At 33.3% G+C, this 25,877-nt stretch overlaps 4 protein-coding genes and 2 pseudogenes across 9 annotated transcripts; 3 read left to right on the top strand and 3 right to left on the bottom strand.

Moving 5' to 3' along the window:
* The first annotated feature begins 2,479 nt into the window (after positions 1 to 2,479).
* Positions 2,480 to 3,960, top strand: LOC120136158 (GDSL lipase-like). Its single transcript, XM_039152275.1, has 5 exons — positions 2,480 to 2,747; positions 2,826 to 2,944; positions 3,036 to 3,245; positions 3,336 to 3,582; positions 3,666 to 3,960. Exons 1-5 carry the CDS (start codon positions 2,495 to 2,497, stop codon positions 3,935 to 3,937), a joined length of 1,101 nt encoding a protein of 366 aa, XP_039008206.1. The 5' UTR covers positions 2,480 to 2,494; the 3' UTR covers positions 3,938 to 3,960.
* Positions 3,961 to 9,011: 5,051 nt separating this feature from the next.
* LOC120136094 lies at positions 9,012 to 11,185 on the bottom strand (annotated as a pseudogene).
* A 422-nt stretch (positions 11,186 to 11,607) lies between these two features.
* LOC120136075 lies at positions 11,608 to 13,237 on the bottom strand (annotated as a pseudogene).
* Positions 13,238 to 15,990: 2,753 nt separating this feature from the next.
* LOC120136103 (peptidyl-tRNA hydrolase 2, mitochondrial-like) lies at positions 15,991 to 18,278 on the top strand. 2 transcript variants are annotated; one of them, XM_039152227.1, is made up of 8 exons: positions 15,991 to 16,128; positions 16,207 to 16,404; positions 16,673 to 16,733; positions 16,917 to 16,953; positions 17,100 to 17,177; positions 17,283 to 17,355; positions 17,634 to 17,673; positions 17,875 to 18,278. In XM_039152227.1, exons 1-8 carry the CDS (start codon positions 16,087 to 16,089, stop codon positions 17,922 to 17,924), a joined length of 579 nt encoding a protein of 192 aa, XP_039008158.1. In that variant the 5' UTR covers positions 15,991 to 16,086; the 3' UTR covers positions 17,925 to 18,278. The 2 variants fall into 2 exon arrangements, with proteins under 2 accessions (XP_039008158.1, XP_039008153.1); XM_039152222.1 differs by lacking the exon at positions 17,875 to 18,278 and having other exon boundaries at positions 17,634 to 17,771.
* A 247-nt stretch (positions 18,279 to 18,525) lies between these two features.
* On the top strand, positions 18,526 to 20,925 carry LOC120136117 (protein NONRESPONDING TO OXYLIPINS 2, mitochondrial-like). 5 transcript variants are annotated; one of them, XM_039152257.1, is made up of 3 exons: positions 18,526 to 18,764; positions 18,909 to 19,027; positions 20,552 to 20,925. In XM_039152257.1, exons 1-3 carry the CDS (start codon positions 18,634 to 18,636, stop codon positions 20,569 to 20,571), a joined length of 270 nt encoding a protein of 89 aa, XP_039008188.1. In that variant the 5' UTR covers positions 18,526 to 18,633; the 3' UTR covers positions 20,572 to 20,925. The 5 variants fall into 5 exon arrangements, with proteins under 5 accessions (XP_039008188.1, XP_039008182.1, XP_039008177.1 ...); XM_039152251.1 differs by having other exon boundaries at positions 20,546 to 20,925; XM_039152246.1 differs by having other exon boundaries at positions 18,909 to 19,072.
* Positions 20,926 to 23,873: 2,948 nt separating this feature from the next.
* LOC120136084 (GATA transcription factor 12-like) lies at positions 23,874 to 25,360 on the bottom strand. Its single transcript, XM_039152199.1, has 2 exons — positions 25,011 to 25,360; positions 23,874 to 24,708 (listed from the first exon to the last, which is right to left on the bottom strand). Exons 1-2 carry the CDS (start codon positions 25,311 to 25,313, stop codon positions 23,920 to 23,922), a joined length of 1,092 nt encoding a protein of 363 aa, XP_039008130.1. The 5' UTR covers positions 25,314 to 25,360; the 3' UTR covers positions 23,874 to 23,919.
* Positions 25,361 to 25,877: the final 517 nt, after the last annotated feature.

The raw sequence follows: 25,877 nt of genomic DNA, 5'->3' as shown, positions 1-25,877 counted from the left end.
AGATTCAAACTTGGCTTACAATTGTACCAGATCCATTGCTATTGAGGGACTCAGGTCGTCCAAAATCTACTAGAATACATTGTGATATGGATATTCGGGAGAAGTCAACAGAACAAAAACGATGTGGGCATTGTAGAAACATCGGGCACAATAAAAAAAAATGTCCAGCTCTGTTATCATCATATAACCGTTAACTCTTATGTAATTAATATTGTATTTAAATGAATGTTTTTGTTTCTAATAATTTAATGTTATTGCATTTATATAATTTGTCAATGTATGTACACCTAAATAATTTTTTTTAACTTTTAAATACATAAATATATTTAATATATTTATTTAATATAATAATTAATATTATTAGTTATATTTTTTTTTAAAATATAATAATAATTCCACCTTCTAAGTAGAGAAAAATATTAAATTAAACAAATTAAAACTTATTAAAAAATTTATGTATACAATGACACATTTCATGTTCTGATTGGAGGATTAAATTTATTAAATTAAATTTTCAATAAGACTAATTTTATAAAATATGTAAGTCTTGAAGATTAAATATGTAATTATACTAATTTATTAACTTATGCATCAATATTTTCGTTAAATATTGATATGAGATGACTAGATTGATAACATTTAAATAATTAACTGATAAAATTAATAGATCGATAATCAAAATCAAAAATAATAATATAACCATATGTGTAATATTATAATTTCATACATTTTTCCTATAACTACAATAAAGTCAAAACTGGTTTTCATATATTGTTATATCATATTAATGTATATAATTCACTCTACCTTTAACACACATTAACAAAATACATTTGATAATTCTTACATTATAATCGAAACATTTTACATAATATATTATTAATTTATAATAATAATAAAAATAAACTATTTATTATAAAACAAAATACGTGTCTGCTGAGTTGGCAAAGGCGCGTCCCCGGGGACGCGCCTTCCACACGTGGCATCCAACTCAGCGAAACCGCGGGTAAAGCGCGTCCCCGAGGACGCGCCTTTGCCAACTCAGCAGAAAAGGTGCTACTTCTGGAAATATTGGTCAAACGGTGTCAGAAAGGAAAAATTTAAAGCAAACGGTGTCAGTTATGTAATTTAGCCTAATTTAAACAAGTTTGCCGACGCTTCGTTAGCGGCAAACATTAGTATTTATTTACTTATCTGGTATTGGGATTCTACCACACGCTACTGTGATCAACTAGGTAGGTTGACGCATCAATTCTTAATAAAATAAGCACCTACTTAATCGCGCTTTTTCTCTCTCTTTCATAATTCTTCAATTTTTCTTTTTCATATTTTTCACCCACAGTTACATCAACTTTAAATTACCCATCAACTGCTCATTTTTCATTTCCTTTTTTATTACTCGTCTCTCTTATAATTCAATTATATTGTTGTGTTTAATTTTTTTAACTATTCCCATAACAATATTGAATTCACAATCTAAATCAGAGTAGAAGTGTTAACTGAGAACTTTTAACCAGATGATCTAAAAATACATTATTTCATATCTAATTATTCTTTATCTTCTAGTAATTTTTATCTATTTTATAACATGTTCGTTTGTTTTCCTTATACATATTTTTGTCTCCTAAACATTAGATTGACGTCATCTCTCTAAATTCATACGTTGTTTATTTGGTCATCATATTGATATATCCATACTTTAAACCTTCAAATTGGATATTAACAGATGCTCACAATCACTAAAGATAAATATGATTAAATTATGATAATATCAGCTTGATAACAAGTCATCCTTATTATATATATTTTTTATATTAGTGTTGGTTGTATTTATTTTTCATTGATGGTTATGGTGTATTTATATATATCATTTACGTTTGTTTGGTTCAAGTTTTGAACATTTTTCCTTCAATAATCAATTTTTTTTATTTTTATGGACTAATTTATGTATTTTTATGATCTTAGGAGAAACGAAATATCTGTGTGATTAGTTCAATATTATTTTTCATAAATATCTTTTATAATTTTAATTTTTTTATTTAATTTGATTAAAAAATATATTCCTCAAAAAAAACTTTTTAATTACATGAAAACATTCCAAAATGAAAAAAAAATCACGAAAAAAATTCATCTTGTACGTGGAGGGATGATTGATTGGTTGATATAGCTAGAGATCATAAGTTTTGAGCACCAAAACTATAAGGTTGTTTGAGATATCATTGTCAAATAATTAAAATTCTTAACAACATATTCTTTTCTATAATCATCCTATATTAATATAGAAAAAGTGATTTAATCAGCATAAGTTTACAGGTCCAATTTCACTTCAAATTACCATTAATGACATTCTTTGCGTAACCTCGCATGTGATTTGCTCAAACTTCAATTCATATTGCTTCAGATATAGATTTGCCAATTTTATTAAGTTTTATATTTAAAAGAAACTGATTACATAAACTATTTAAGAAGGTAGTCAGTTTTATATGTTATTATAATGGCGATATCAAGTGCCTATATTGGTTTCTTGCTTTCTTTTTCAACATTTGTCACCCTCATTAGCTGTCATAATCTGCCTGAAAATCATGTTGCTCTGTTCATCTTTGGTGATTCGTTGTTCGATCCCGGAAACAACAATTACATCAACACCACTACTGTTTTTCAGGCAAATTTCATTCCTTATGGTGAAACCTTCTTCAAATACCCTACTGGCAGATTCTCTGATGGCCGTCTGATTCCAGATTTTATTGGTAAACCACTTCAAGAAAAACTTGAGTTTCGATTTGCCCTTCGATTCATTTTTCACCATTTTTTTTTCTTTGTTGTAGCTCAGTTTGCTGGGTTAGTAATTCCGGCGTATTTAAAGCCTGGGAAGCATAAGTTTACAGACGGGGTGAACTTTGCATCTGGTGGAGCCGGTGCTCTTGTCGAATCTCATCAAGGACTTGTATGTCATATTGGTTCATCATCTTAAATGCTTTATTGAGACTTGTTTAGTTCATATTTAGATGGAATTCTTGGTTTATTTTAAACGCCAGGTTGTTGACTTGGAAACTCAGATAAAATACTTCAAGAAAGTAGAGAAATCATTGAGACAAGAGCTAGGGGATGCAGAGGCAAAGAAAATGTTGTCCAGTGCTGTTTACTTGATTAGCGTCGGGGGCAATGATTACTTGACCAAAAACTCAAGTTCCTCAGACGAAGAGTTTGTTTCCATGGTGCTCGGCAACCTCACCGTTGCTATCAAAGTAATTCATACCCAAAAAAACTCTTCTCTTTCCCTTTCATTTCCACAAGGTGCTTAAAGTTACAATTTTTTTTTGTTAAAACTGATGCAGGAAATATACAAGAATGGAGGGAGGAAATTTGGGTTCCCAAATCTGATACCTCTGGGTTGTTTACCCTACATGAAAGCAAAATCAGGGGGTTATTGCAACGATGAAGCAACAGAAATAGCAAAGGTTCACAATGCTCTACTTCCCAAAACCCTGGATAAGTTAAAGAAGGAGCTTCAAGGCTTCAAATATGCCCTTTACAATATATATCAATCTTTTACTCAAAGGTTGAACAACCCTTCAAAATATGGTAATGTTAAATCGCTGCTATTTTTCTTTTCTCCTTGCTCGAGCAATTAAATAAGAAGAGTCCATTTCATTTATGGTGTGAAGATTTCAAGAATGCGACGACGGCGTGTTGCGGGTCTGGTTTGTACGGCGGAATTGATAGCTGTGGAGGGAAGAGAGGGGTAACTGAGTACGATTTATGTGATAATCCTGCTGATTTCTTCTTCTTTGATTCCTATCATCCCTCCGAGAAGGCTTACCGGCAATTTGCAGAGTTAATGTGGGCTGGAACTACACATATCGTACGGCCTTACAGTCTCAAAACGCTATTTGAAGATAAAACATCATCCATTCATCATTCCAATGTCGGGCTTTAATTTCTCGGATAAATTTCATGTTGGAAAGGAATAAACAATCACTATATGAATGTTGTGTTCAATGTTTATATATTTTTCTTTTAATAATGATAACTAAATTTCATTAATAAAAATAAGGGTAAACTACATAAATAGTATCTAATGCTTGAATAAATTTTTATTTGTTTTACTGAAATTTCAAAAATAACATATTGGTCACTAATTTTCTCGCTTTATAATAAAATGATTACTAGCAGCCGGTATGAGAATGCTGATGTGGACTTTATATCAGTTGCCTTAACCTTTGCAAATGCTCTTTGACTAAAAAGACCCCTCTATACAAATGGAAATGGCCAAATAACCTTTTGTACAAATTCATGTAAGCTTCCAGGAGATTAGAACACCGAGGATGAGCAATGATCTTGGCCTTGATATTTTCCACATCAATGGAGCTTTCTTTCGCTTCGGTTTTCAAAATCAGGTTTGCCTTGGATTGATAGCAGATTGATTGAAGATGAAACGAAGCAAAGGCATCTGCCTCTGCTGATTACTTGTGTATGAAGAATAATTCGTTGCTACAGCGGGATATGCATACAAGAAATTTCCCTTGGGGGCACTGTTCTCCTTTACTTGTTGACTATATTCATCCATTTTTAATCCTTTTCTTTTTTAAGGAGGGATGAAAATTTCTCTGAATCCAAACAAAGAAAACGTAAAACCCTAAAGGAAGAAGTAGTAAAATGGAATGGAAACTCTCAACTCCAAAGACTACTCATTTACTTCAAAAATAAAGAAAGAAAAGATTCCATTTTCATGCCAGATCGAGTAAATCAACTTGAACTTTGGGTTAACGGAGAAAATATTGAAACTCTTTGCAGTTCTATCATCTATGTCAAGGGAGCCATGAAGTGAAGTTCTTTTTTTATTATTTATTTCCCTTTTTCGTCCATTTTCTTTCTCTCTATCTCATTGTTGCACTTCCAGTTCCATATCAAGGACGTACCAAACTTTTCACTTTTTTTTTAATAATTAATCATATGTCCGATTAACATTGATTTCTTGAGTTTCTTAACAGGATACTCAAATCATACTTGGCAGACCACCATGTCTGCCGATACCACGACCGTAAGCTACTGGTTGAATTGGAGATTTGCACTCTGTGCACTGTACATCTTAGCCACGGTGATTGTAGCAGCCAGCAATTATAATCTCCAAGGCCGGAAAAGATCAGAACATCGAAGGAGAGAAAATCTGAAGGAACCTGCTGGTCTATTATTCGAGGATGAAGCTACTTGATGCTCATGAGGATTGTTTATCAAGCCCTCGAAAGCTCTGGTTTTGATATTGCATTTCCTGCTGCCATGGTGCTTTACTGTTTCTTCCATTGCTTGGTTCATTCAGTTTCATAAAAAAAAACCTTGCTTCATTCAGTTTCATAAGGAAAAAGAAGAAGAAAAAACCTTGCTTCTTGATGATGATGACGGTGCTGATAAAATTCAAAAATAGGAAAGGAAGCAGCTGAGGGTTTGAGAATTATAAAAAGGGCGTGAAAAGGTGAAAAGGTTATTTGAGGGTCTTCCGGTCAAAGAGCGTTTGCAAAAGTTAACGCAACTACCAGCATTCCGTTATTGTTGCGAACGACGAGTGAGCATTTTATTATAAATTAATAATATTAGTGATTAATATGTTTTTTTTTAATTTTAATAGGAAAAATAAAATTTTAATTAAACATTTGTGATTATTTATATAATTTATCTATAAAATAATGAGAAGAATTAAAATTATAATGGCGAGTGATCATTTTGTTACAAATTGATAATATTAGTGACTAATATTTCATTTTTGAAACTTCAATAAGGAAAACAAAAATTTACTCAAACATTAGTAACCATTTATATAATTTATCTATAAAATAATGAGACGAATCAAAATTATAATGTATCTAAACATAGAAAGAAAAATGGAGATAATAGTTATTAAAAAAACTCATACACGAAACAAAAATATTAAATTGAAAGATACGAAGGAAAACAAAATCTTCTATTAAAAATGATGTCCAACATTAAGAATCTAATAATCTTCATAAAACTTTTTGTCTCTGTCAAATGAGACACCTTATGAAGTGATAAAAGAGTGGTGAGCGAACCAAACAATTTACCAAAACTACTTCGTTATACTATTATGATTATATCGACAAACAATATTTTAATAAATAAGAGATCTGACAATTCGTGACCAACGATAAATCGATCAAAAAATAAAAAATTATAACGATCGTGTCACAAGAGCTATACTCATTGAAAATTAAAAAAATTCAAAAAAAAAAGAAAAAAAGAAAAGAAAGGACATAACATTTAAGAAAAGAAAATTAATAACTACCAACTACTGATAATTAATATTAAAATTAATATCATCGTTGACTAAATAAAAATTAAAATGAAAAAAAATACATAAAATATTAAGAAAAAACTCTGAAAATATCCAAAAAAGGGCAATTATGTGTGGGGCCAGCACATACCATTGACGATTGAAATGGTAGACCAGTTTTAGATAAAAATGTATTTTTTTCTATACCTTCTTATCCCTTAAAAACTTTATAATAAGAACAGGGGGAATGCATCAAACAACAATAGTATATTCTTGTTGATTTTTTGGGAGAAATGTCTTGTTTTAGACACAAAAATTCTCCCAAAAATGGTTGATAACATCTCATCTGTGGGTCGATGGGCACTAACTTTTTATCAAAATAAGATGGATAAAACGAATACATGGAAAATTGTAGCAGCCTATGAACAGGAATAGGAATCACAATTTCCTCTTAATATGTCAGATTTTAATTTTATCCGACGGGACCCCTTTTTTATTTTGAATTATACGTTTGAAATGGGTCAAGGTAGCAGTGTAAAAAATAATAATTAATTGAGTTTAGGTTACAATTCTAATTTATCCGATTCAAAATATTTTTAATCGTATTTAATAAAATACTACCGTATATATAAATTATTTAAGACTTTTGTGGCTTGATGAAAGCATAAATGGGCACACAATATAAATCTATAACTCACGTGATATTATTATGAACCACAATACAAATACATACAATTTTACAATACCAATTGCTATTGGTCTACAAACTCATGAAATTATTGTTTAGTTTCTTATGCAACAACATACTATAACTTATATTGATGGGTGTATTAACATGATAATTTTTTTAGTTATTAACAAAATTTTAATAAAATTTTAATATATATATATATTTAATTTTTAATTTTTAAAATAATCTAAAATACTTATCTTCGTACCATTGAATTTGATTAGATGTTATCTCATTTTTATGTTACTTTATCTTATTTTCATGCCATTAAATTTGGATAAATCTCATCCACCCAAATTTCACCTCTGTTTTAAAAATCGGATTGGATCGATCGATTTAATCGGTTCAACCGGAAATCGTTATTTAGTCCAGTTCAATCTAAATCGGTTGAACCGTTATTAGTGAACCGGTCAAAACCGCTGAACCGTTCGAACCGGACCGGCTGAAAATCGGAAAAAACTGGAAAAAACCGGGAATTTTATTTTTTTTAAAAAAAAAATTAAATCAAACAACGTCGTTTGTTAAACGAGCCAAGTTGAACTCGAGTATTGTTGAGCTCGACTCGAACTTGAAAACTTTAAAAGTAAGCTCAACTCAACTCAAACTCACAAGCTAAAAATTATCAAGTTCAACTCAAACTCGAAATATAATATTAAAACTTGAACTAAAAAAAAATTAGAAGCTAGATTGAAGCCTAAAATTCGAGCTTGATTGAAGTGAAAGAATAGTTCACTCAATGTTCACCAAAAGGCTCAATGATTTTGAATACCAAATTAACTCTATTATTTATAGAAGTTAGTTGTGATGATCTTCTATGTTTCTTAGCAATGTGAGATTGTTTTGTCTCATATTTTCTCTTTAGACTTTTGGGATGCTCTTCTATGTTTCTTAGCCATGTGAGATTGTTTTTAAAAAAAATTAAACCAATCAATATCATTTTGTTATGATTTTTTTAACCCCAAATTTATTTTTTAATTATAGTTATATAATTATATGTATTATTTAATATGTTTTACCTTAAATATTATGTTGTAGTTAATTTAAATCATTTTGTTTCTCTTGATTTTATGGTTTTTAACTTATATATGTTATGACTTGTTTTGAATATTACTTGTGATATAAAAAATTATTTTTTATTAAATATTTTTAGTATTTTTATTTAATTTTTTAAATAATTATGACGTCGTCCAGTTCTTTCTACCGATCAGACCGATTTAACCGGTTAAACCAGTGAACCGATAGCATGACCGATTTGCTAACCGGTCCAATCCTGAAAACCATGCGTTTCACTCATCTTGCATTTATTTCTTTCCCATCGTTCTCTCTCATCCGTCTGCTCTTTTCATTTTTTTTCTTCATTATGTTTCCCAAACCGAGGGACAAACTTGATGAAAACTGATGAAACAATTTTATTTTACAAATTAGGGTTAGATACGAGGAATGGGACATATGAGAAGACAGTTGAGGTGTTTAATGTGATGCCTCAAAGAGAGAGAATTTCTTTAGTTTGCATCTGGGTATATAGAAGTGGTTGATTTTGTAGTTGATGAAAAGTTTATCAAGTGATATTTTTAATATCAAATTTCTCTCTTCGTCGAGGCCGGGTTCTTCATCGGCTTGTTTTGTTTTTTTTTTTTTTGTCTTTGCTTCAATTACATGTATGTCATTTGGAAAATCAACTTGCAAAAACTGTTTTCATTGTCATTTTACTCGGGTCGGGATGGGCTTCATTTATTCGAGGGCAGGTGAGGTTCGTATACATGTTTTTATTTCTCAGGCCGGGTAGTTAAAAATCCGTCTCGTTCTATACTAATCTCTGCTAAGGTCATGGATCAACACCAGCTTAGAAAGAAAACTAAGCAAAAATACAGAGATACTATTCGTCAAATACAACCAGAAATCATCACCAAAAAAATTCGAGAGTTCCAACGTCGGGATAGTTCCATCAGAAAAGGTAAAATGGTGGTTTCTCCCATGGTGGGTCTTTAAAATTAGTGACAATAATCAAAGAGAATATTATCTAAATTCCGATACAAGATATAAACACTCGACCCTTTCTTCTTCCATCCATTATCACAGGGTTGAAACTTGAAAATAAAAATGAAGAATATAAAGATCCTCTAGGAAATCCCCAGCTAAATCGAGCAACAATGCAGTAAAGATTGTGATTTTATTCACCACCTACAGGTTTAATTTCAGTATTTGGAATGGTCTAGATATAAATCACTTCTGGTCTGTATAAACCGCGTCAACGTCACCAAGTTCAAGCAATTTAGACATAAGTTCCTTGTTCAAGTCCATTGCCTCATCATCCACCTGAATCCAACCAACATATCAACGACGGCGCCAATGCAATGAGCAAGATGGTGAAACAAGGTTATTAGGAAATCAAGTGTGATAAGCACTCAGCAAATCATTAGGTCAAAATCAGCCATATACAAGGCAAAAGATCCTGGTTTAGCAGAAGTCAAAGGCAGGCCACATATCTTATCAACATTACAGAAAAAGTACCTCAATGGTGCTTAGTGGAATTAGCTCGGAACCATTATCAGTTTCAAATTTTATTCCTTCCTCACGTAGCTTTGAAAGTATTGTTCCATAATTTTCTGCTGAGCTTACAATCTTGTAATAGCTACAAGGAGAAAGGACGTTAGACTTTGCCCAGTCCAAGAAGCAAACAACTTGCATGTTTCAAAAATGAAAATGGGATTGATTTGTTACAGATCAGTGTGTCATGATACTGTCATTATATGTCCAGACTTTTTGTTGTCCAAAACAATTCAACAATCTCCAGTCAGAAAAGAAAACGAAAGTCAATTTTTTTATGCAAACAATAATTAGTTCCTCTAAATTTATGTAGAAAAGTAAGGAATTAGTTTATGCCATGTATTAAAAAAATTGAAAATCAAAATAAGCCCAAAAGATGCAGTAAGTATGAAAAGGAGAAAGTAATCAAGAATTCAGTTTGAAACTGAAGGAGCATTACTTCTCTGATCTATCCTCGCCAGTATCATCTTCATATGTGGGAGGCTCAATAACATCCTCAGCCCCGGCATCTAATGCAATGTCAAGGAGCTGGTCTTTGTCAGCATCGGTGAATTTAATATTCACAACTCGAACACGCCTGAACTTGAACATAACGGAACCAGGATCTGCCATCTTTGCTCCACAGTCCTTGACTACCTCCCTAACAGCTGCAACTGATCGAGTTATTTTATCTGTTAAGACTACTACCATGCTAACTCCACCATAACAGCTCTCTTAATATTGCGTTCCAAAATTTCTTTGGGTATATCAAGCTCCTTGGCCTTCTCAATTACAGCTGCAAGAACTGTATTTGATGCTGGATTTGTACCTCCTCGCTTTATACTGCAGTGCATAAAGCATCAAACTCATGAGATTCAGTCTCCACACAGAAATGTATAGAAACTGGACAAATTAGTATGACTAGAGACTATAAGGGTGTTTGAGTTTTCATTGTCAGATGGTTGAGAATCTTTAGAAAATATACTACTTTGTAATAAACCTAGATTAATTTAAAAAATGGTAAAACATGATATAAGAACTTCCAGCAGTTAACGAGTATAAACAATTTTCAAAGCTCTTTTTTGGCATTAATGTAGAAAATCAAGCAGGACTATGAGCTACCAACTTACGCAGATACAATTTCTTTTCCAATCTTTGAGTCGACTTTTGCCTTCTTTGCATCTTGAGCACCCTGAATTTAAGTAGAACGCTAGTATAAAAATACTTCATTGAATGTGAGTTTCTGACCGCATATATAATAGGTAAAAGCATATTTCAGTTCCACGCTAAAACAAGAGTAACCGTAGTATTTAACTATTTCCGTTCGTAAATTACAATTGAGTTTGTCTTCTGTTAGGACTTTCATCAAACAGGTAGCATACAAATCTGAAGATGCTATATTTATTCAGAGGGCATTTAAGAAACAAAACAAAATAGACCTTTCTGCCGGCAACCTTGGAAGAGCGCCTCCCCATGCTTTTTAATATGCCATTTCGAGAAACAATCAAGGAAGACGAGGGAACCCCATTTGTGAATATGTGGAGAACAGCACCAACAGCTCTCACCGTTGAAGATGATCCCATCTTTTATTTGTTTTACTAGGGCTGTGGGATTTGGTTCCTTTTTTTTTGTTGGGGGGGGGGGGTTGTTAACAAATGGTTAGAGAATGACAGTGCTGCTTTGCACTTCCTCGGACAACGAACGGATAGCTTGGACCTTTGGTCGCATATACGAGGCCTTATGTCTTGCTCCTTTACCGATTGCAGTATAGCATAAAATGGGCCAAAAATTCCAACTTTATTTTTACAGTTTTCACTTTGCTATTTTTGCCCCTGTTTTGGCATGGAAAATTATCCTAAGAGATTCGGCAAAACCTTCTTAAATTGTTCGGTTTAAACTTTACCAAACATAATAGGCCTGCCAAATCAGTGCTTAAACCTCTCATGCATTTACCCTTAAAAGATAACATACAAGTTATAATTCAAATTTCGAAAGAACAAATAGAGTAGAACCAAATGGCATTGGAAATTTGGAATGAAAGTGACAAGTCATTTTCAAGTGTCAACCATTTAACTTGTGTTTATTATTTGGTTAAATGAACATGAAAGAAAAAGTATGAGGAAAATGTGTCATAAGCCCCTAATGAAAAGTAAAAGGACAAAAAAAAAGGTTGAAACTTGAATAAGAAATCATGGCCGGTAGTACTTTATTTCCAATCACAAAACACTCTACTTATGCTTTTCCATCGAATGATGTTTCCAGCTTCCTTCACCAATAATCTTGAACAACATCGATACCTTGCCTTCACCAATAATCATATAAAGCAACATGAAGAACAGAAGATGAAGTATATTGCTAAGAAACTAGTGGAAAATATCAGCAAGATTTGAAGTTTAAGTACATATAAATTTGTTCTTAAAGAATTTGTGACAAATTCATGAAGCACTAACCTTGGTTTGATCCAAATTCTATCCTACAAAAGGCTTTTTCAAGTACCCCTGTGTTGTCCTTCAACGCCACTGCAATTGACAAAACATGCTGATGTGCACTTGCATTGCCATTGGAATCCACATTCTGATTCCTTTGTCGAGCACAATGTCCCTGAGTGACTGGCATCTGATCACAATATTCAAATAATCCATACAAATATTGCGACAAGAAGCCAACACAAGGTATTCCAGAGATCCATGGTTCCCAAATGCTCTAACACCAACTCCAGTGACCAACTCACAACCTGTTAAATCAATAGCCACCAAGTTCACACAATTTCTAGCAATTGCAGTAACTGTGACATCCGATAAGTTGATCAGCCAAGCCAAATTCAATTTCTCCAAATTCAATTTATTGAGGCTCGAAAGTGAAGAAACCGCGAGGCCACCAGAATTTGTTATCTTTGACCCGCATTCAGCTAAATTTAGCTCCTCCAAGCAACACATGTGCTTCAACATTGACAACCCAGAATCAGTAATTCGATCACACTCTGCAAGGACCAGTTTTTTCAACGTTCTTGAGATGAACCCAGTTGCTAAAACAGTCAATCCATGGTCAGTAATCAATGAACAAGCTTCCAAATTCAAAACCCATATTGAATTGGAACACCCGATTTCTTCAACAGCTTTGTCATCCACCAGATTACACCTTCCTAAATCCAGAGATGTCAAATTCTTGCAGAACTTAACGAGGGAAATAACAGCAACATTGCCTACATTTTTTTCTCTTTCGCAACAACGCTTTCGTTAGATTTCGGCACCCAGTACAAAAAAGCGCTAATCCCATCGTTCCCAACATCTTCAAACCCGGAAATCCCACCAACTTCATCGATTTCTTCAAGTGTTTTCCTAAGATTAAGGTTAAGAACTTGGAGTATGGGACATGTTTTCGCCACGAATTCAAGATGGGGATCGGAGATAAAAATCTGGGTTTCAAAGAAAAGCAGATTTGGAAATCTGGGCATGAAACTGGGGAGGAGATCGGGCTCAAGAACCCGAATGGATAATCGGGATAAACCTTGCACCCGCAGCCATTGTTTGCAGACTCGAGAGAAGGATTTCCTGTCGTTTTAATCATAAACCCATTTGAGAACTAAGCTGGACTCGTCGTCACCCAGTCTCGACATGAAGATAACAAATCTAAACTCTTTTACGTTTTTCTATGAATTGAACGGGTAGAACCCAGAGAAAAACGACAACCAATACCAAATAAAAAAAAAAACCCTTACTCGAAGACAAAAGCTATGTAGACTACAAGAGTACGAGTATGGCACCCCACTAATTTCAAATGTGGTGGTTTATATGGGAACAACCCATTTCCCAAATTTAATACTTCTTTAATGAGAAAATGAGATGTGAAATCTTTCTTAAAACTTTAAAAGAAGAAAATCAACAGTGATTTGTATATGAGCTTGGCTTCTATTTCAAACTCTTTTTTTCCTCATAGTATGTTTAATTTGTAACCTTCAAAATAGAATAATATTATGCATGAATCAAGTTATCTTAATAATTAAAAAAATATTATTATCTTTAAAAGTTTTAAATTTAAACATTAAAGAATATAAAAATATTTAAAGATTCATTATTAAATGAATAAAATATTTTAAAATTAATATTATTTTATAATTACCGAGATTAATGGACGAAAAAGAAGAATAAGAAGAAGCATGAGCAAAATGTTGTCCTTTGGTAACCATATTGCTTTCAGTATTGGAGCTCTGACTCAGCTACATCAAATCATTGCCAAACTCTGTTGTATTAATTAATGCAAATCTACCTTACTTTTAAATAATGCGTGATCGGTATTAATAAATACTTTTATTTAATTTTGTATACTGATTTTGTGTTTTGGATGATCTACATTTTCATGCATTTATACACATACAATATAATTAAAAATATTAAGAAGATTGTTTATTGTTTTAATGATTAAATGGGATTAACCTCTTACTAATAAAAATAGAATTATATATCTTTTAACTATAGAAAATGTTAAGAAAGTAAAAGAAATGTGTTACTTATACCTGGATTGGAACATCTTAATCTCACCTGATCAGAGGTGGTTCAAACTTGGCATTCATGGCTGCCGACATTCTGTATATTCCAAACTTAAACATTAATTTTCCTACTTTCGCTTTCATTCACTTCCTTTTTAGATAATTCTCTGTTGCCTATTTTAAATTAATCTCTATTTCGTGTCTTTGGTAATTGTCCCAAAATTGATTTTATCTTCCTTTATTTTTCAACGCTTTAATTTTTATTTTACATTATATGGCTTTTTTTGGGTTAAATGGCGAATTTAAATCCATATTACAAGAGAATGTTGGTGTTTTTATTGATATTTACCGTTCTACTTTGAGATTATGATCATTTTTTTACCAACAGATTTGTCACCGATATTTTTAAAATAATAAAATTAGGGTAATCACTCAACTATCATTTTGATTCCGTTTTGATCACCTAATTATTTAAAAAAAAAATAGTTTCGTTTTCATCACATGTCGTTAAAAAAAAGAACTGCTGACATGATATTTTATTTTTAAATTTTTTTAATGATGATATTTTATTATCTTATTATGACATATCAACATTTTAACGGATAACGACTAAAATGTAATATTATGTATGATTTTAAAAAAATAATTTTTTTTTGAAAATTTTAAAAAAAAAGGTTACTTCAAATATTTTATTTAAAAACATTTAATAAGAGATCAAATAATCAAAGAAGGATGGATCATATTTACAATTGAATATGGTATAGTTTGTTTTGGTAGTCCGAGATTTTAATTTAAGAAACAATTTTAATTAAGTAGATATTAATTATTAATAGAATAATCATTTAGTTGGGACACATATCTTAAATATTAATCAAACCGAAAATATAATATGATATTATGTGAACATTTATTGAAATGATGCCGATAATTTAAATACAATATTTTAAAATCTAGGAATAAATTTAGAATAAAGGTCAAGTTTGGAGGTCTTGTACGCGATTAACTATATAACAAATTTAGAACAATTAGTTTATATACCAATAGTAAAATTAAATTAAAATTCACAAAAAGAGTTTAAGATTAGAGATGTGCATTTCACCTAGAATAGATTTGAAGGGTTCCAACCCGACTAGATTGAATTGTTTTTATTTATTTAAAATTTCAAGTTAAAATCAAGTTTTTTTTAAGGTGGGCGAGTTTAAGTATGATAAAAATTGACTCGATTTAATATGTTATTTATTTATTTATTTATTTTGGTACAAAAATGTTTAGGTTAGGGGTGGCTTCCCAGTCTAAAGTCAGAGCATACTTAAGACTCAATTGAGGTTTACTTAAGAATTTACAGTTTGCCCATCAAAAGTGACCGTGGTAAGATTCAAATTTGGCATTACAAGCTTAAATTCTTAAATCTCAACCACTTGTGACAACACTCATTGGCCGGTTCGATATGTTATTATAATTATTCTTTTTATATTTAAAAATGATAATAATAATAATAATAATAATATTTTCTATATTGTTTTTTTCAATCAGTTTCTTATTTGACTTAATAAAATGAATTTATATATAGAGAGTGGTTGAGTCAAATCGAGTATGAATTTTAACTTAAAAAATCAGATCAAATTTTAAATTAGATTAAACTCTCCTATATACGGCTCGATTTAAGTGCGATTGAAATTATTTTGTTTTTGGATGGGATTGAAGTGAGCCTAAAACTCGACTTAATTTGACTTGTAAATATACCTAATTAAGATATTATCACGTGTCTTTATAAAAAAATAATAATGAAAGACACATGATATTTTAAATACACTTATATAATTTTTAATTTTATTGATAGTTTAGCGAGTATTAATTTATAAATTTAAATAATTAAATTTAAATATTAGTTTTTATATATTTAATTTACAATGATTATGTTAGGAAAGTACTCTTGTAAAAGACTAGCGGCGTATTCGAACACCACCGCGACAACTTCATTTTATCTCCTCGCTTACTTCTACAACTCGCGTTCGCCCACATACCTGTTAAAACCCAATTCAGTGTGTGTTCTGAAAGATCATGTGGGCTTCCACTCCAAACTCTACTCAACCTTCAAACAAGGTACTTATCACTTCTTCTTCTTTGTTTTAGCTGTTTATCTTTTATTTGTACTCATCGATGGTACTTATGCGACACCAGAAGCAGAAAAGTGAATTATTAGGAGTGAGTTTCAAACCCGAAAACTTCATTCCGGGCCTTGTTATCGGTTTCATACTTGGGTTATTTTGGGATTTGTCTAAACCCACTAAAACCCTTTCCAAGAAGAAGAATTTCCTACCTGGAAAGCTTCAAGAACAAGACTTTGTTTCCTCAAATGCTGACCAAGAACTTAAAATGGTATGTTTTTTCCCTTCCTTTGTATTCTCACTTCTTAAGAGTTTTATTTATTTCCTACTATAATTGTCACAGGTAACAAATGGTCAGGCATTTTAGTGTATTTAGGCTGCTTTGATGACTGAATTTCTTTTAGTATAAAAGGGAATTGCTGTACTTGTTTGATGTAAGCTAATTTTGCGTCTCTTCCTCCGAATGCTTAACTTGATTCTATATTTCCATTCGCTTTGCTGAATTAGTTGACTTAAATTTGTTTTCATGGTTATGGCAGGTTTTTGTGGTTAGACAAGACCTTAAGATGAAATCAGGGAAGATTGCATCTCAATGTGCCCGTAAGATTCTTCTGTTACTCTTAAAATCTGAAATTTTGCTTTCGATTTTAAAATCTATCTCTTTTTGGCTTTACTAACATTATCTCCTCAGTTACACACATACACACTCCCCTCCCACCATTGCGATTCCATGTATCCTAAACCTCAATTATTTGACTGAATTTTTCCTGCCCAAATAGACAGATGCTGCCACTGGCATGTATGCAGAATTGATGCATAGGTATGTTTCTCTTGATAACAAGTCAGTTTCTTAATTCAATATTCACTTTGTGACCTTGCTTTATTGGAAGATCCTCTTATCCGTGTTAGTTACTTGTGCAACTGAAATCATTTGATCAACCATAAAATCATGTAAAAACATTGCAGTGATCGATCCCTTCTAAGACAATGGGAGGATTGCGGGCAACCCAAAATAGTTGTTACATGCAGGAATCAACAAGAAATGTAAACGGGTGATTTTGTTGGGAACCGGGGGGGGGGGGGGTGTTCTCATCATATACATCTACTTACGTCTATAGTTGTGTAAGTGTACTTTCATTTTCTTGTCAGGAATAAGCTAAGGGAAGCAGCTGAGAATATTGGCCTTCCCACTTATGTTGTTGCTGATGCTGGTAGAACACAGGTATTTTACTGCATCAATTCGTGTAATCTCACAATTACTTTTCTTGAATGTAATGGCATATCCGAACTAATAGACTTGGTATCCTGATGCAATGGCAACTTTTAGTTGTTTGAGGTTCTATTGCAGTGTAAGGACTCTAGGCAGTTTTTCAGTTTTTCTACAGCATCATTGTGTATGATTGTTTAATTTCTTGGTTTCGATCTTTTAGTAAATTCATAGTGCTTATTATTTGGAAGAAATATTTGGGGCCAAGGTCTCATGACAGCTTTGTTTAACAGGTTTCAGCAGGGTCAAAGACAGTTCTTGCCGTCGGACCTGGTTTGTTTCTTTTATATTTTCTTCTAGAACTGCTGTTGTATTTGCTTTTCTGTGATAGATGTTTCATTATATTCCATGATGGGTCCAATGCATAGTAGGTGAAAATGATATGAGAAATGATCAAATACAGCTTCCTCACTTATGGATGTTGCAATTCACTTTCACTTTATTTTTCATGCATCCTTTTTTGTGACTGTGCAGGACCAAAAGTGGCTGTTGATTCAGTGACAGGAAAGTTGTATTTTCTCTAATGTTCTTGGAGAAATAAATCCCCATATTGCCGCCCGTCCATATTCCTCTGTCACGAGTCTAATCGGTTCACAACTAGTATGTTTCGGAGGAGGACTATCCTGTCATGAATTGTGGAACAAGCAATACAACAAATCAAAGCAGTTGGTATATGAGGATATCTAAATATTCATTAGTAGTAGTAGGAAAATACCAATTGGAATTGTTGCTAGAACACAAGTTTGCTCATTTCTTATATGACTATTATGTACCCTAACCATTGATGTGGATGCTTTCCCTACAATAAGTTTGTTAGTTATGATCCAGTGCTATTCGATGGAAATTCAGAAGGAAATAATGTTATTTATTATTACTTAGAAAGAAAAAAAAATGTTCGTATGAAGTTGGAAATTCAACTAAGCAATCTTTTGCATTTTGTTTCGATAAAAATATTTTTATCTATCAAATAATAATTCTCGTCAAGGTTTTTTTTAAATAATGCCAATCTTTTTATTTTTTAAAATGTCAAAATTTATTAGATAGGTTATTGAATTATAATTGGATTTGGTAATAATTTAGAGGGAGAGTGAGCTTTAGTAATTAATGCCCATTGTATCACCTTTTGGTAATTTCCTTGGTCGAAACCTATAATGTTAAAACCCCACAAAAGCCCTTAACTCCGTCCCAAGTCCTAACCCTAACATTTCACTGCTGCTTTGTCTCTTCTCTAAAATGGCGTCTCGCTTCAGATCTCTCTCAAAACCAACGTTCTCTATCGTCAAATCCTCCATTAACAAACCAACCCTTAAACCCAAACCTCCCTCTCCTCTACTTCCTGCTCGTTCCTCTACCACATTCTCAAGGTAAGCCCTTTAAAAATCTTATCCTTAATTATAGGCTCCTTCATTTCTCCAATTTTTTTAATTTCAACCCTTTAATTTATCCTTTTGGTTTCCCTTAAATTACCTACTTTTGCTTCTAAATTGTCAAGCTTTAATTTTTTTCAGGTCTGTTTCTCAATTGGGTTGTCTTCAATCTCTGCTGCCTCTCCACTCAGCTGTGTCTTCAGCTCGGTTAACGTCGTGTCTAGGAATCGATTCAACGAGCTCTAGGTCATTGTCTCAGGGTATGCTTTGCAGTGCAAACCCAGGAGTTTGATTATCTCCAAAATGTTTGTAATTTTGTTCCCCTAAGCAACTTTTTAAACTCTAAAGTTAATTTGTAAAGTAATGTTGTTTGTTTAGGTTGTCTGATCTCTTGATATTTTGTTCGTGTCCAATTAAGTATCGCTGAAAGCTAGCAACTTTGAGACCATTTGTCCGTTCTTTTTTTGTTGCATCTCTGTTATAGTTCTTATCTTAATGTAACCGTTTTCCATTTCTTAATGTTTTGTTGATAGACTGAACCAAGAGAAAGTGAAGACATAAAGGTCTCTCACGTTCTTGTGTTCAGTTAGATAAAAATTAAGCAAATTGGACAGGCAAAGTATGCTGGGCTTGGTTTCAACTGTATATCAGAATGAAGTCAATCTAATAGAGATTAGTAAAAAAGGAGGGGGTTTCGTCGAATAAAAAGAGCTAGGCAACTTAGGGAAGACTAAATTATACTGACAAGTGAGTGGGATATGCATGTATGATGATCTGATAAATTGGGTGTATTGGAACAGGGGTAGATACAAACAAAGACACACCTTATGTTGGGGAGCTCACATCCTTTGAGTGGGTTGTATATGATTGATAACTTTTTACACTATACACTGATTTTTTTTTTAGTTCTTGCTTTGTCAATCAAAGTTAAAGATTGGTTTTTTTACTCTAATATGATTGCGAATATAGACTCTACTTATGTTGACCATTTACTTTCTGCATATACTGTAATCTAATAGGCTCCCTATATGATACAGATAATGTATACGTCTAAGTCAATAGCTGTCTATTTTGTTTTGTTCTGTATTTCATTGGTTTTTCTTTTCTTTTCAACATGATCTATAAGCTTGTGTGATTCTTCTCTGTCAATGAAGAATGTTTTACAACTTAGGCCCTTTTCCGTCATCCTTGTCAATTGATACTAAATTTAAATGGAGTTGTCAAGGCAAAACTTCACTTTTCTCTTGTTGAAATAAATAATAAAATGTACTTGTATAATTGTGAGATAGAGTTTTGTATGCGTCAGACCATTACTTGGACTGTATAAACTGATCAAGAAAAACCCTGTTTGGTTAAGGAGAAGAATTTGATTTTTAAAATTTTAGTTGCAGGAGATCAATGTGAGATATTCTTTTGCAGGAAATTCTAATTATCTGTATTTTCATGAAAAGATTTGTATATTTCCATCATCATCATGATGGAAGGTGCCTTTATTCAAGTCTTATTGCCTGTTTTGGTTGTTCCCGTGGCAAGTTATCTCTTATCTATTGTTTTATGCATTCTATGTATAATTGCTCATCATGCTATTTGTTAGAAGTTGCTTTAACTCTCAAGTGCCACCATACCTTGAAATAGTTTTAGTAAAAAGGGGTTTGTTTCTGTATCCTATTGGTGTTTACATATAATGTAGCTTTATTCACAATGGACTCAAAGAATCCTCTTATAGTTTCTTTGATATAGTGCTTGCTAATGCTACTTGTTTTTATAATTTTGTACAGAACTAGGTCTCAGTGTGCCTCGATAACATAGCAAAACTGGAAGTACCGCATGATGGGTCAGAGTCGTCGCATTCCATCTTATGATGATGTCCATTTGGATATTTATTATATTACATAAGTATTTCCTGTTCATTATTAGTCGAAGTTATTTTTCGAGTCTTGGATGCTGGATACAAGTTTGGATTTCAATTTTGAGCAGTTGATTGAACTAGGTTTCTTTAAATTATAGAATTGCTTTTGCCAGGTACCCCATGTCTCCCATGACTTTTAAGTAATGGTTGATGTAACGAATTTATTGATCCAATTACTTAACCATGTGTTTTTGTTTAAACATATTGTAGTAATGGAAAATGAAAGCAATAAATTGATGCTCGATTTCATACCCTATGTCTATCCTAATCTACCAGTATAAACTTCCTGGTTGCCTCCAAATAGACTTGACAATGCGTGTATCCGTTCATTTTTTCGTCTCATAATCATATTTAAGGTATTATTAACCTTTGATGTGTCCCCTTTCTGATCCAACTTGGAAGGGTTTGGAATTCTGCCGAGGTAAACAAATCTTTGATTGCTATATTATCTTCCTAAGGTGTGCAGGTGAGAAAGTAGAAAGTGAAGAGATGGGGGTGTTGTCTCCATGTCTCTTGTTTCTTTCGAAGTTTGCCTTGGCTATGGCGCCCATGTCTCCACCATTAACACAACATTTGCAGTGCTTATGGGGCCTCTCCCACCATCCCCCAAACACCTAGCTTCCCTTTGTATATTTCTTTTTGAGTTTCCTCATGTCGGCGTTTTCGAAAAAAAAAAACAAGTATGTGCTTCCATGTATTTTCAAACACAGGGAAGAAAGTTATAGATGGGATAATTTTTGCAATTTGCATGATCAAACCCTTCCTGCCTGTTTATCCTGTTTGTTTTTTCTCTAGATCAAAGAATCTATAGTTCATCTTCTTTTTTAAGTTATATAAATTATCGTTTTAAAACGCCATGATATGTAAATGTATCGTCCTTGAGACTATAAAATTAAATTTGTCTTTACTTCATTGCTCTTGTTCTGATCATGTTCAATGCCTTGCTACTCAACCAAAGTAAAAAATAATAATAACAAGGTTTATGCAGAATCTGGAAAAACCCCTAATAAGGAAATTTGTTTCCACAAAATCCCAGAAAGGAAGTTCATTGATGTAGTCTATGAAAAGAAAATGTTACCATAACAAGTATGGTTATATTTTGTAAAAAGAAGTTGGTTCAAATGATAGCTTCCAACTTCCCATGTTAGTGCCACTTTATGCCAAAGAAAAGAGAGCTGAAAGTGAAACCTGCAAGTTGTCCAAATGCAAAGACATTGACAGCAAAACTGGTCGCCAAAAGCAGACAATGTCTTTACTATTCGAAATGGAAATATTACCTCTCTGCATGGATGCCCATGTTTTCATAAGACCACTATTATTTATTCCCATATCTCAATATTTCTAAAAAAATGAATTTGTGTATGCTTTTCTCGTATGGAGCATTCAAGCATGAACTTCCTATTATATTTATCGAGTACCGAGGGGTTTTCAAAAAAAAAAATTACTCGGTGAGTTATTGCAGGCGGAGGGAAAAGACTAGATAGTAGGAGCAGGCATGCATATGCGATGTGCATGTGACCACCGCAAACTTCGCTTCCTTTTTCAGTTTTCACACAAAATTAATTGAATTTATAAATATGTCTGCAAAAACATATAACAACTGACCTACTACAAGAATAGCCTCTCTGTTATTTCGTTTGTTTTAACAAACAAGACAGAGGAAATGAGGAAATGGCTAATGCGTTGAGAATATTGTATATATGTTAAAATTGTATGGTTAATTGAATACTGATTTGGCAGGCCTATGGGATTAGAGTTGCCTAGGATCGTGCATAGACAGTAGCATCGTCAACGAATATTGTAACTGATGACTGATCATATTTTATATTTTTCCTATTAAAATCTCTCAGCTGGATCCCAATCTTTATTCGCATCACATGCTCTGCTATATATATTCTTTTAAGTCATGGAATAAGTTCTATTTTGAAAAAACAACCACATCTTGGAAACCTAATTTCCTATATATAATATTCATCAAACCCTGAATTTCCATGTTCATGTTTCTGCAAAAACTTTTTTTTTCAATAATCATGTCAGTTCATTCTTGAAGTTGTTGTGCAAAACAAAGGGAAGAAGGGCAAATGGTATTCGCAGAAAACGATAATTGAGCTACTTCATCATCGGCATTGATTTCATAAACATTCTCTGTATATCTGTGAAACTTAAAAGCCACTTCATCATCGGCGTTTCATTTCACTGAAATTTATGTTGATAATTGAGCTTCATGGTACAGTACTAGTTTAAAACAATAATATATATTCACTTAAAATAATCAGATATATATATGCCGCCTGATTCTCTTGTTCCCATAATAGTTCGTGCATCGCTTGCACATTAACGTTCAAAACATAAAATTTTGGCTAAATATTGACCTTATCCCCTTGTAACTAGGGCTTTAACCCTATTCAAATAGAGCCCTTGAAAAATGTACGCATTTACATATTAATCTGCCGATGGGGATAAACCCCGAAGATTACGTTTCGTGTGTCTTCACTCAATTCAGAAAAACAAAAACTCCATGTGAGGTGTACGAATTCAGGCAAACTAAATTAATAAATAAAGAATGTGTACATGACTTTCTTTTTTCTGTTAAAACTTTAAGGCTTTGCTGGAAAAAGATGGAAGATTAAAGGGGTGGAGAGCCTAAATCTTCTGCTGGGTTTGCAATAGTGGTCTTCAAGTGAATTACATGGTAAAGAATTAATGACGGGTGTTTCTTTATTAAAATTGTTTTGAGTGATATCAAATCGCATGTCCACCAGCTTGGGGAGGTATTGAAGTATTCATGCATAAGCTTAGTAAGCTTAGAAATGTCGATATTAATAATTAATGATGCACATAATGTTAATTAGTTATATATAAGATTCCAACTTTTAAAATTAATGTTCCAATCTAATGTTTAGCAATTGATTAATAATGGGTACATAAGGATATCTAGTGAATATATATATGTGCATCTGGGAACATAATTTACATATTATATTATGTATATATGTACTGGAGCTTAAAGGTCACACTAATGGTGGAAGTCAAAGCAAGAATCAAAATTGAAAGAAAAAAATATCAAATTCAATTGCCTGAAGTAAGAAAATTGGGTTTATAGAGTTTGCCAAATTAGGCAGGAAAAAGTCCAACTCAAGAGACGATTAGTCTACGAAATTATCCAAAAAAATAAACAACTGGAATTCATTAACTAAATTAGTTCTGGGGAAAATTCAGGAAGTCGAATTTAATTGAAGTTCCCTACTCTAGAATCAGCTGCCTGAAATTAGGGCCAACGTGTTGGTGGATCAAATAATCATCGCCGCTGGATACATCGAAAACCATGTTCTGATGATGGTGATGCATGAATTGTTGTTGATGTTGATGTTGAGCCCTTAACATTTCCTTCTGCCGCCTAAGCTCAAGCACCTTACGGTGAGAATTTGAATGTTTAGTGAGCACAAACGTCGGGCTCGAAGCGGGTCGGTATTCTGGCACAAGTCGCCCCGATTTATACCTCACCCCACATGCATTGCATAGTGTTTTGGGACCCATGGGACCAGTCCTCCACTGCGGCGTCTTATCCGTAGCGCAGTGCAGGCACTTCCGCCCATCCGAATTGGCAACGCCACCATCTTTCTTCTTCGACGACGTCGTTTTGACGTTTTTTTTGCCGGGTTGGTTTGGCGGAGGCGGTTGCACCGGGACGACGATGTCAGGATCGGAATATGAAGTTGTTGAGCTGAAAACGAGGAAACGGGAGGCCCAATTGCATGGTGCTGCCCGAGAGCGTTTGCTTCTGGCCTTGGCGGGAACCGACATCTCCGGATTGAAAATTGGGTTGTCGGTATTGTTACCGTGATTGTTGTCACCGTTATCAATGGCGTCATTAGTTTGGTTGGGTACAACGGGTTGGAACCTTCGGGTATCTAATGCGTCGTCGGCTCGAATGTTCATTCCTGATAATAGCTGCTGCTTTTGTAGGTCATCACTTGAAAACGATTCCTCCACGAAATTTGACAGCCATTCAAGCTCAGCTAAATCGTCGCACTGTAGATAATAGAATAAAAATATATATTATTATTATCAATAGAAATATTTCATTTTCACTTCTTTTTTCCTTCCGTAAAGCTATTCACGCAGCTTTAACCAATTTGCGTTTGCCATGCCCATGGCTTTTTATCTTTGTTTGGTTGCGAGGAAAATGATCAAAAAGTATAAAATACATAAAATTTTTACTTGCTAGTTGCTACCGTGTTTTAAAAATCCGAACCAAAATCCGAAGAAATATAGTTTCAAAATTTATTTTATTCCAAAAATATATTATTGCATGTAGGGGGGGATGAAATTACCGGCACATAAAGGTCTGCCGAGGAGTGAGCATCGGTAAAACCACGGCAACCAATACCGCCAACTAAATTGGGTTCGCAACCGGAAAACGATGACGAATTGCAGCTGTCGACGGCGGTAACTGTGGAAGAATCCGTGGAATGGCCTGCAGCTGAGGAGTCGAACGTTTGTTCAGTTATAACAGCATCCTCGTTGGAAAAATCGAGGAGGTCTTCCACGATGAAATGGTCAGCGGCGGCCGCTGGTTTTTCAGGCGCTAATTGTGAAGAGCAGCTGCTTGCTTGAAAGAATTCTGGCGCGTCCATAACTGTTTTTTTTTTTTTTTTGGTTTTAAGTTTTCTTTATTTGGGAAGCAAGTGTATAGTGTAGAGCGAAAAGAGAAAGGGAGAGAGAAGTATGGGGAGTTGTGGTTTTGAAGAGAGAGGGTTTATTTGCGTTTGAAGGGGGCAGGCAGACAGCTAAACTGGTGCATTTTGACGACGTTTAATTTTATTTTTTAATAATTAATAGTAATACCCAAAAAAAATTAAATTTTTAAATTTAAATATACTTTGATTGGGATAAAGGAAAATCTAGTGTGGGTAAAGTAAAGTGGATTTTTAATTAAGTCTTCTCTCTCTGTGCATGTTAGTTGGTCTAACAGCGGGTGGAGACGTAGCTATTCTCTTCCATTTTGAGTGATTTTCCTTTCTTAATCGGTCTAGGTTTTGTTGGGGTTTTGTTGGGATATGTCTGGTGAGGTTCTTATTGATTGGCGTAAGCTTTTTACGACGGGGATTGACTAGGAATTGGAATTCTTCCCACCTGCGGTAATTAAGGGTTCCTGCGTGGTTAAACCGCCAAAGCAAGTGTTTGACGAGGGGATTTCA

Source organism: Hibiscus syriacus, unplaced genomic scaffold, assembly GCF_006381635.1.
Source record: "Hibiscus syriacus cultivar Baekdansim isolate YM2019G1 unplaced genomic scaffold, ASM638163v2 tig00001825_pilon, whole genome shotgun sequence".
NCBI classification, from domain to species: domain Eukaryota; kingdom Viridiplantae; phylum Streptophyta; class Magnoliopsida; order Malvales; family Malvaceae; genus Hibiscus; species Hibiscus syriacus.
Note: the sequence above shows the minus strand (reverse complement) of the source record. Positions and strands in the feature narration are given on the sequence as shown.

Coding starts and splice junctions, on each gene's coding strand:
- LOC120136158 (XM_039152275.1), top strand. CDS start 2,495: ATGGCGATATCAAGTGCCTATATTGGTTTCTTGCTTTCTTTTTCAACA. Junction 2,748..2,825: donor TCTGATTCCAGATTTTATTG/GTAAACCACTTC, acceptor TCTTTGTTGTAG/CTCAGTTTGCTGGGTTAGTA. Junction 3,246..3,335: donor ACCTCACCGTTGCTATCAAA/GTAATTCATACC, acceptor AAACTGATGCAG/GAAATATACAAGAATGGAGG.
- LOC120136084 (XM_039152199.1), bottom strand. CDS start 25,313: ATGGACGCGCCAGAATTCTTTCAAGCAAGCAGCTGCTCTTCACAATTA. Junction 24,709..25,010: donor CGGCAGACCTTTATGTGCCG/GTAATTTCATCC, acceptor TATTATCTACAG/TGCGACGATTTAGCTGAGCT.
- LOC120136103 (XM_039152222.1), top strand. CDS start 16,087: ATGTGGGCTTCCACTCCAAACTCTACTCAACCTTCAAACAAG. Junction 16,405..16,672: donor CTGACCAAGAACTTAAAATG/GTATGTTTTTTC, acceptor TGGTTATGGCAG/GTTTTTGTGGTTAGACAAGA. Junction 17,178..17,282: donor TGCAGGAATCAACAAGAAAT/GTAAACGGGTGA, acceptor TTTTCTTGTCAG/GAATAAGCTAAGGGAAGCAG.
- LOC120136117 (XM_039152246.1), top strand. CDS start 18,634: ATGGCGTCTCGCTTCAGATCTCTCTCAAAACCAACGTTCTCTATCGTC. Junction 18,765..18,908: donor TCCTCTACCACATTCTCAAG/GTAAGCCCTTTA, acceptor AATTTTTTTCAG/GTCTGTTTCTCAATTGGGTT.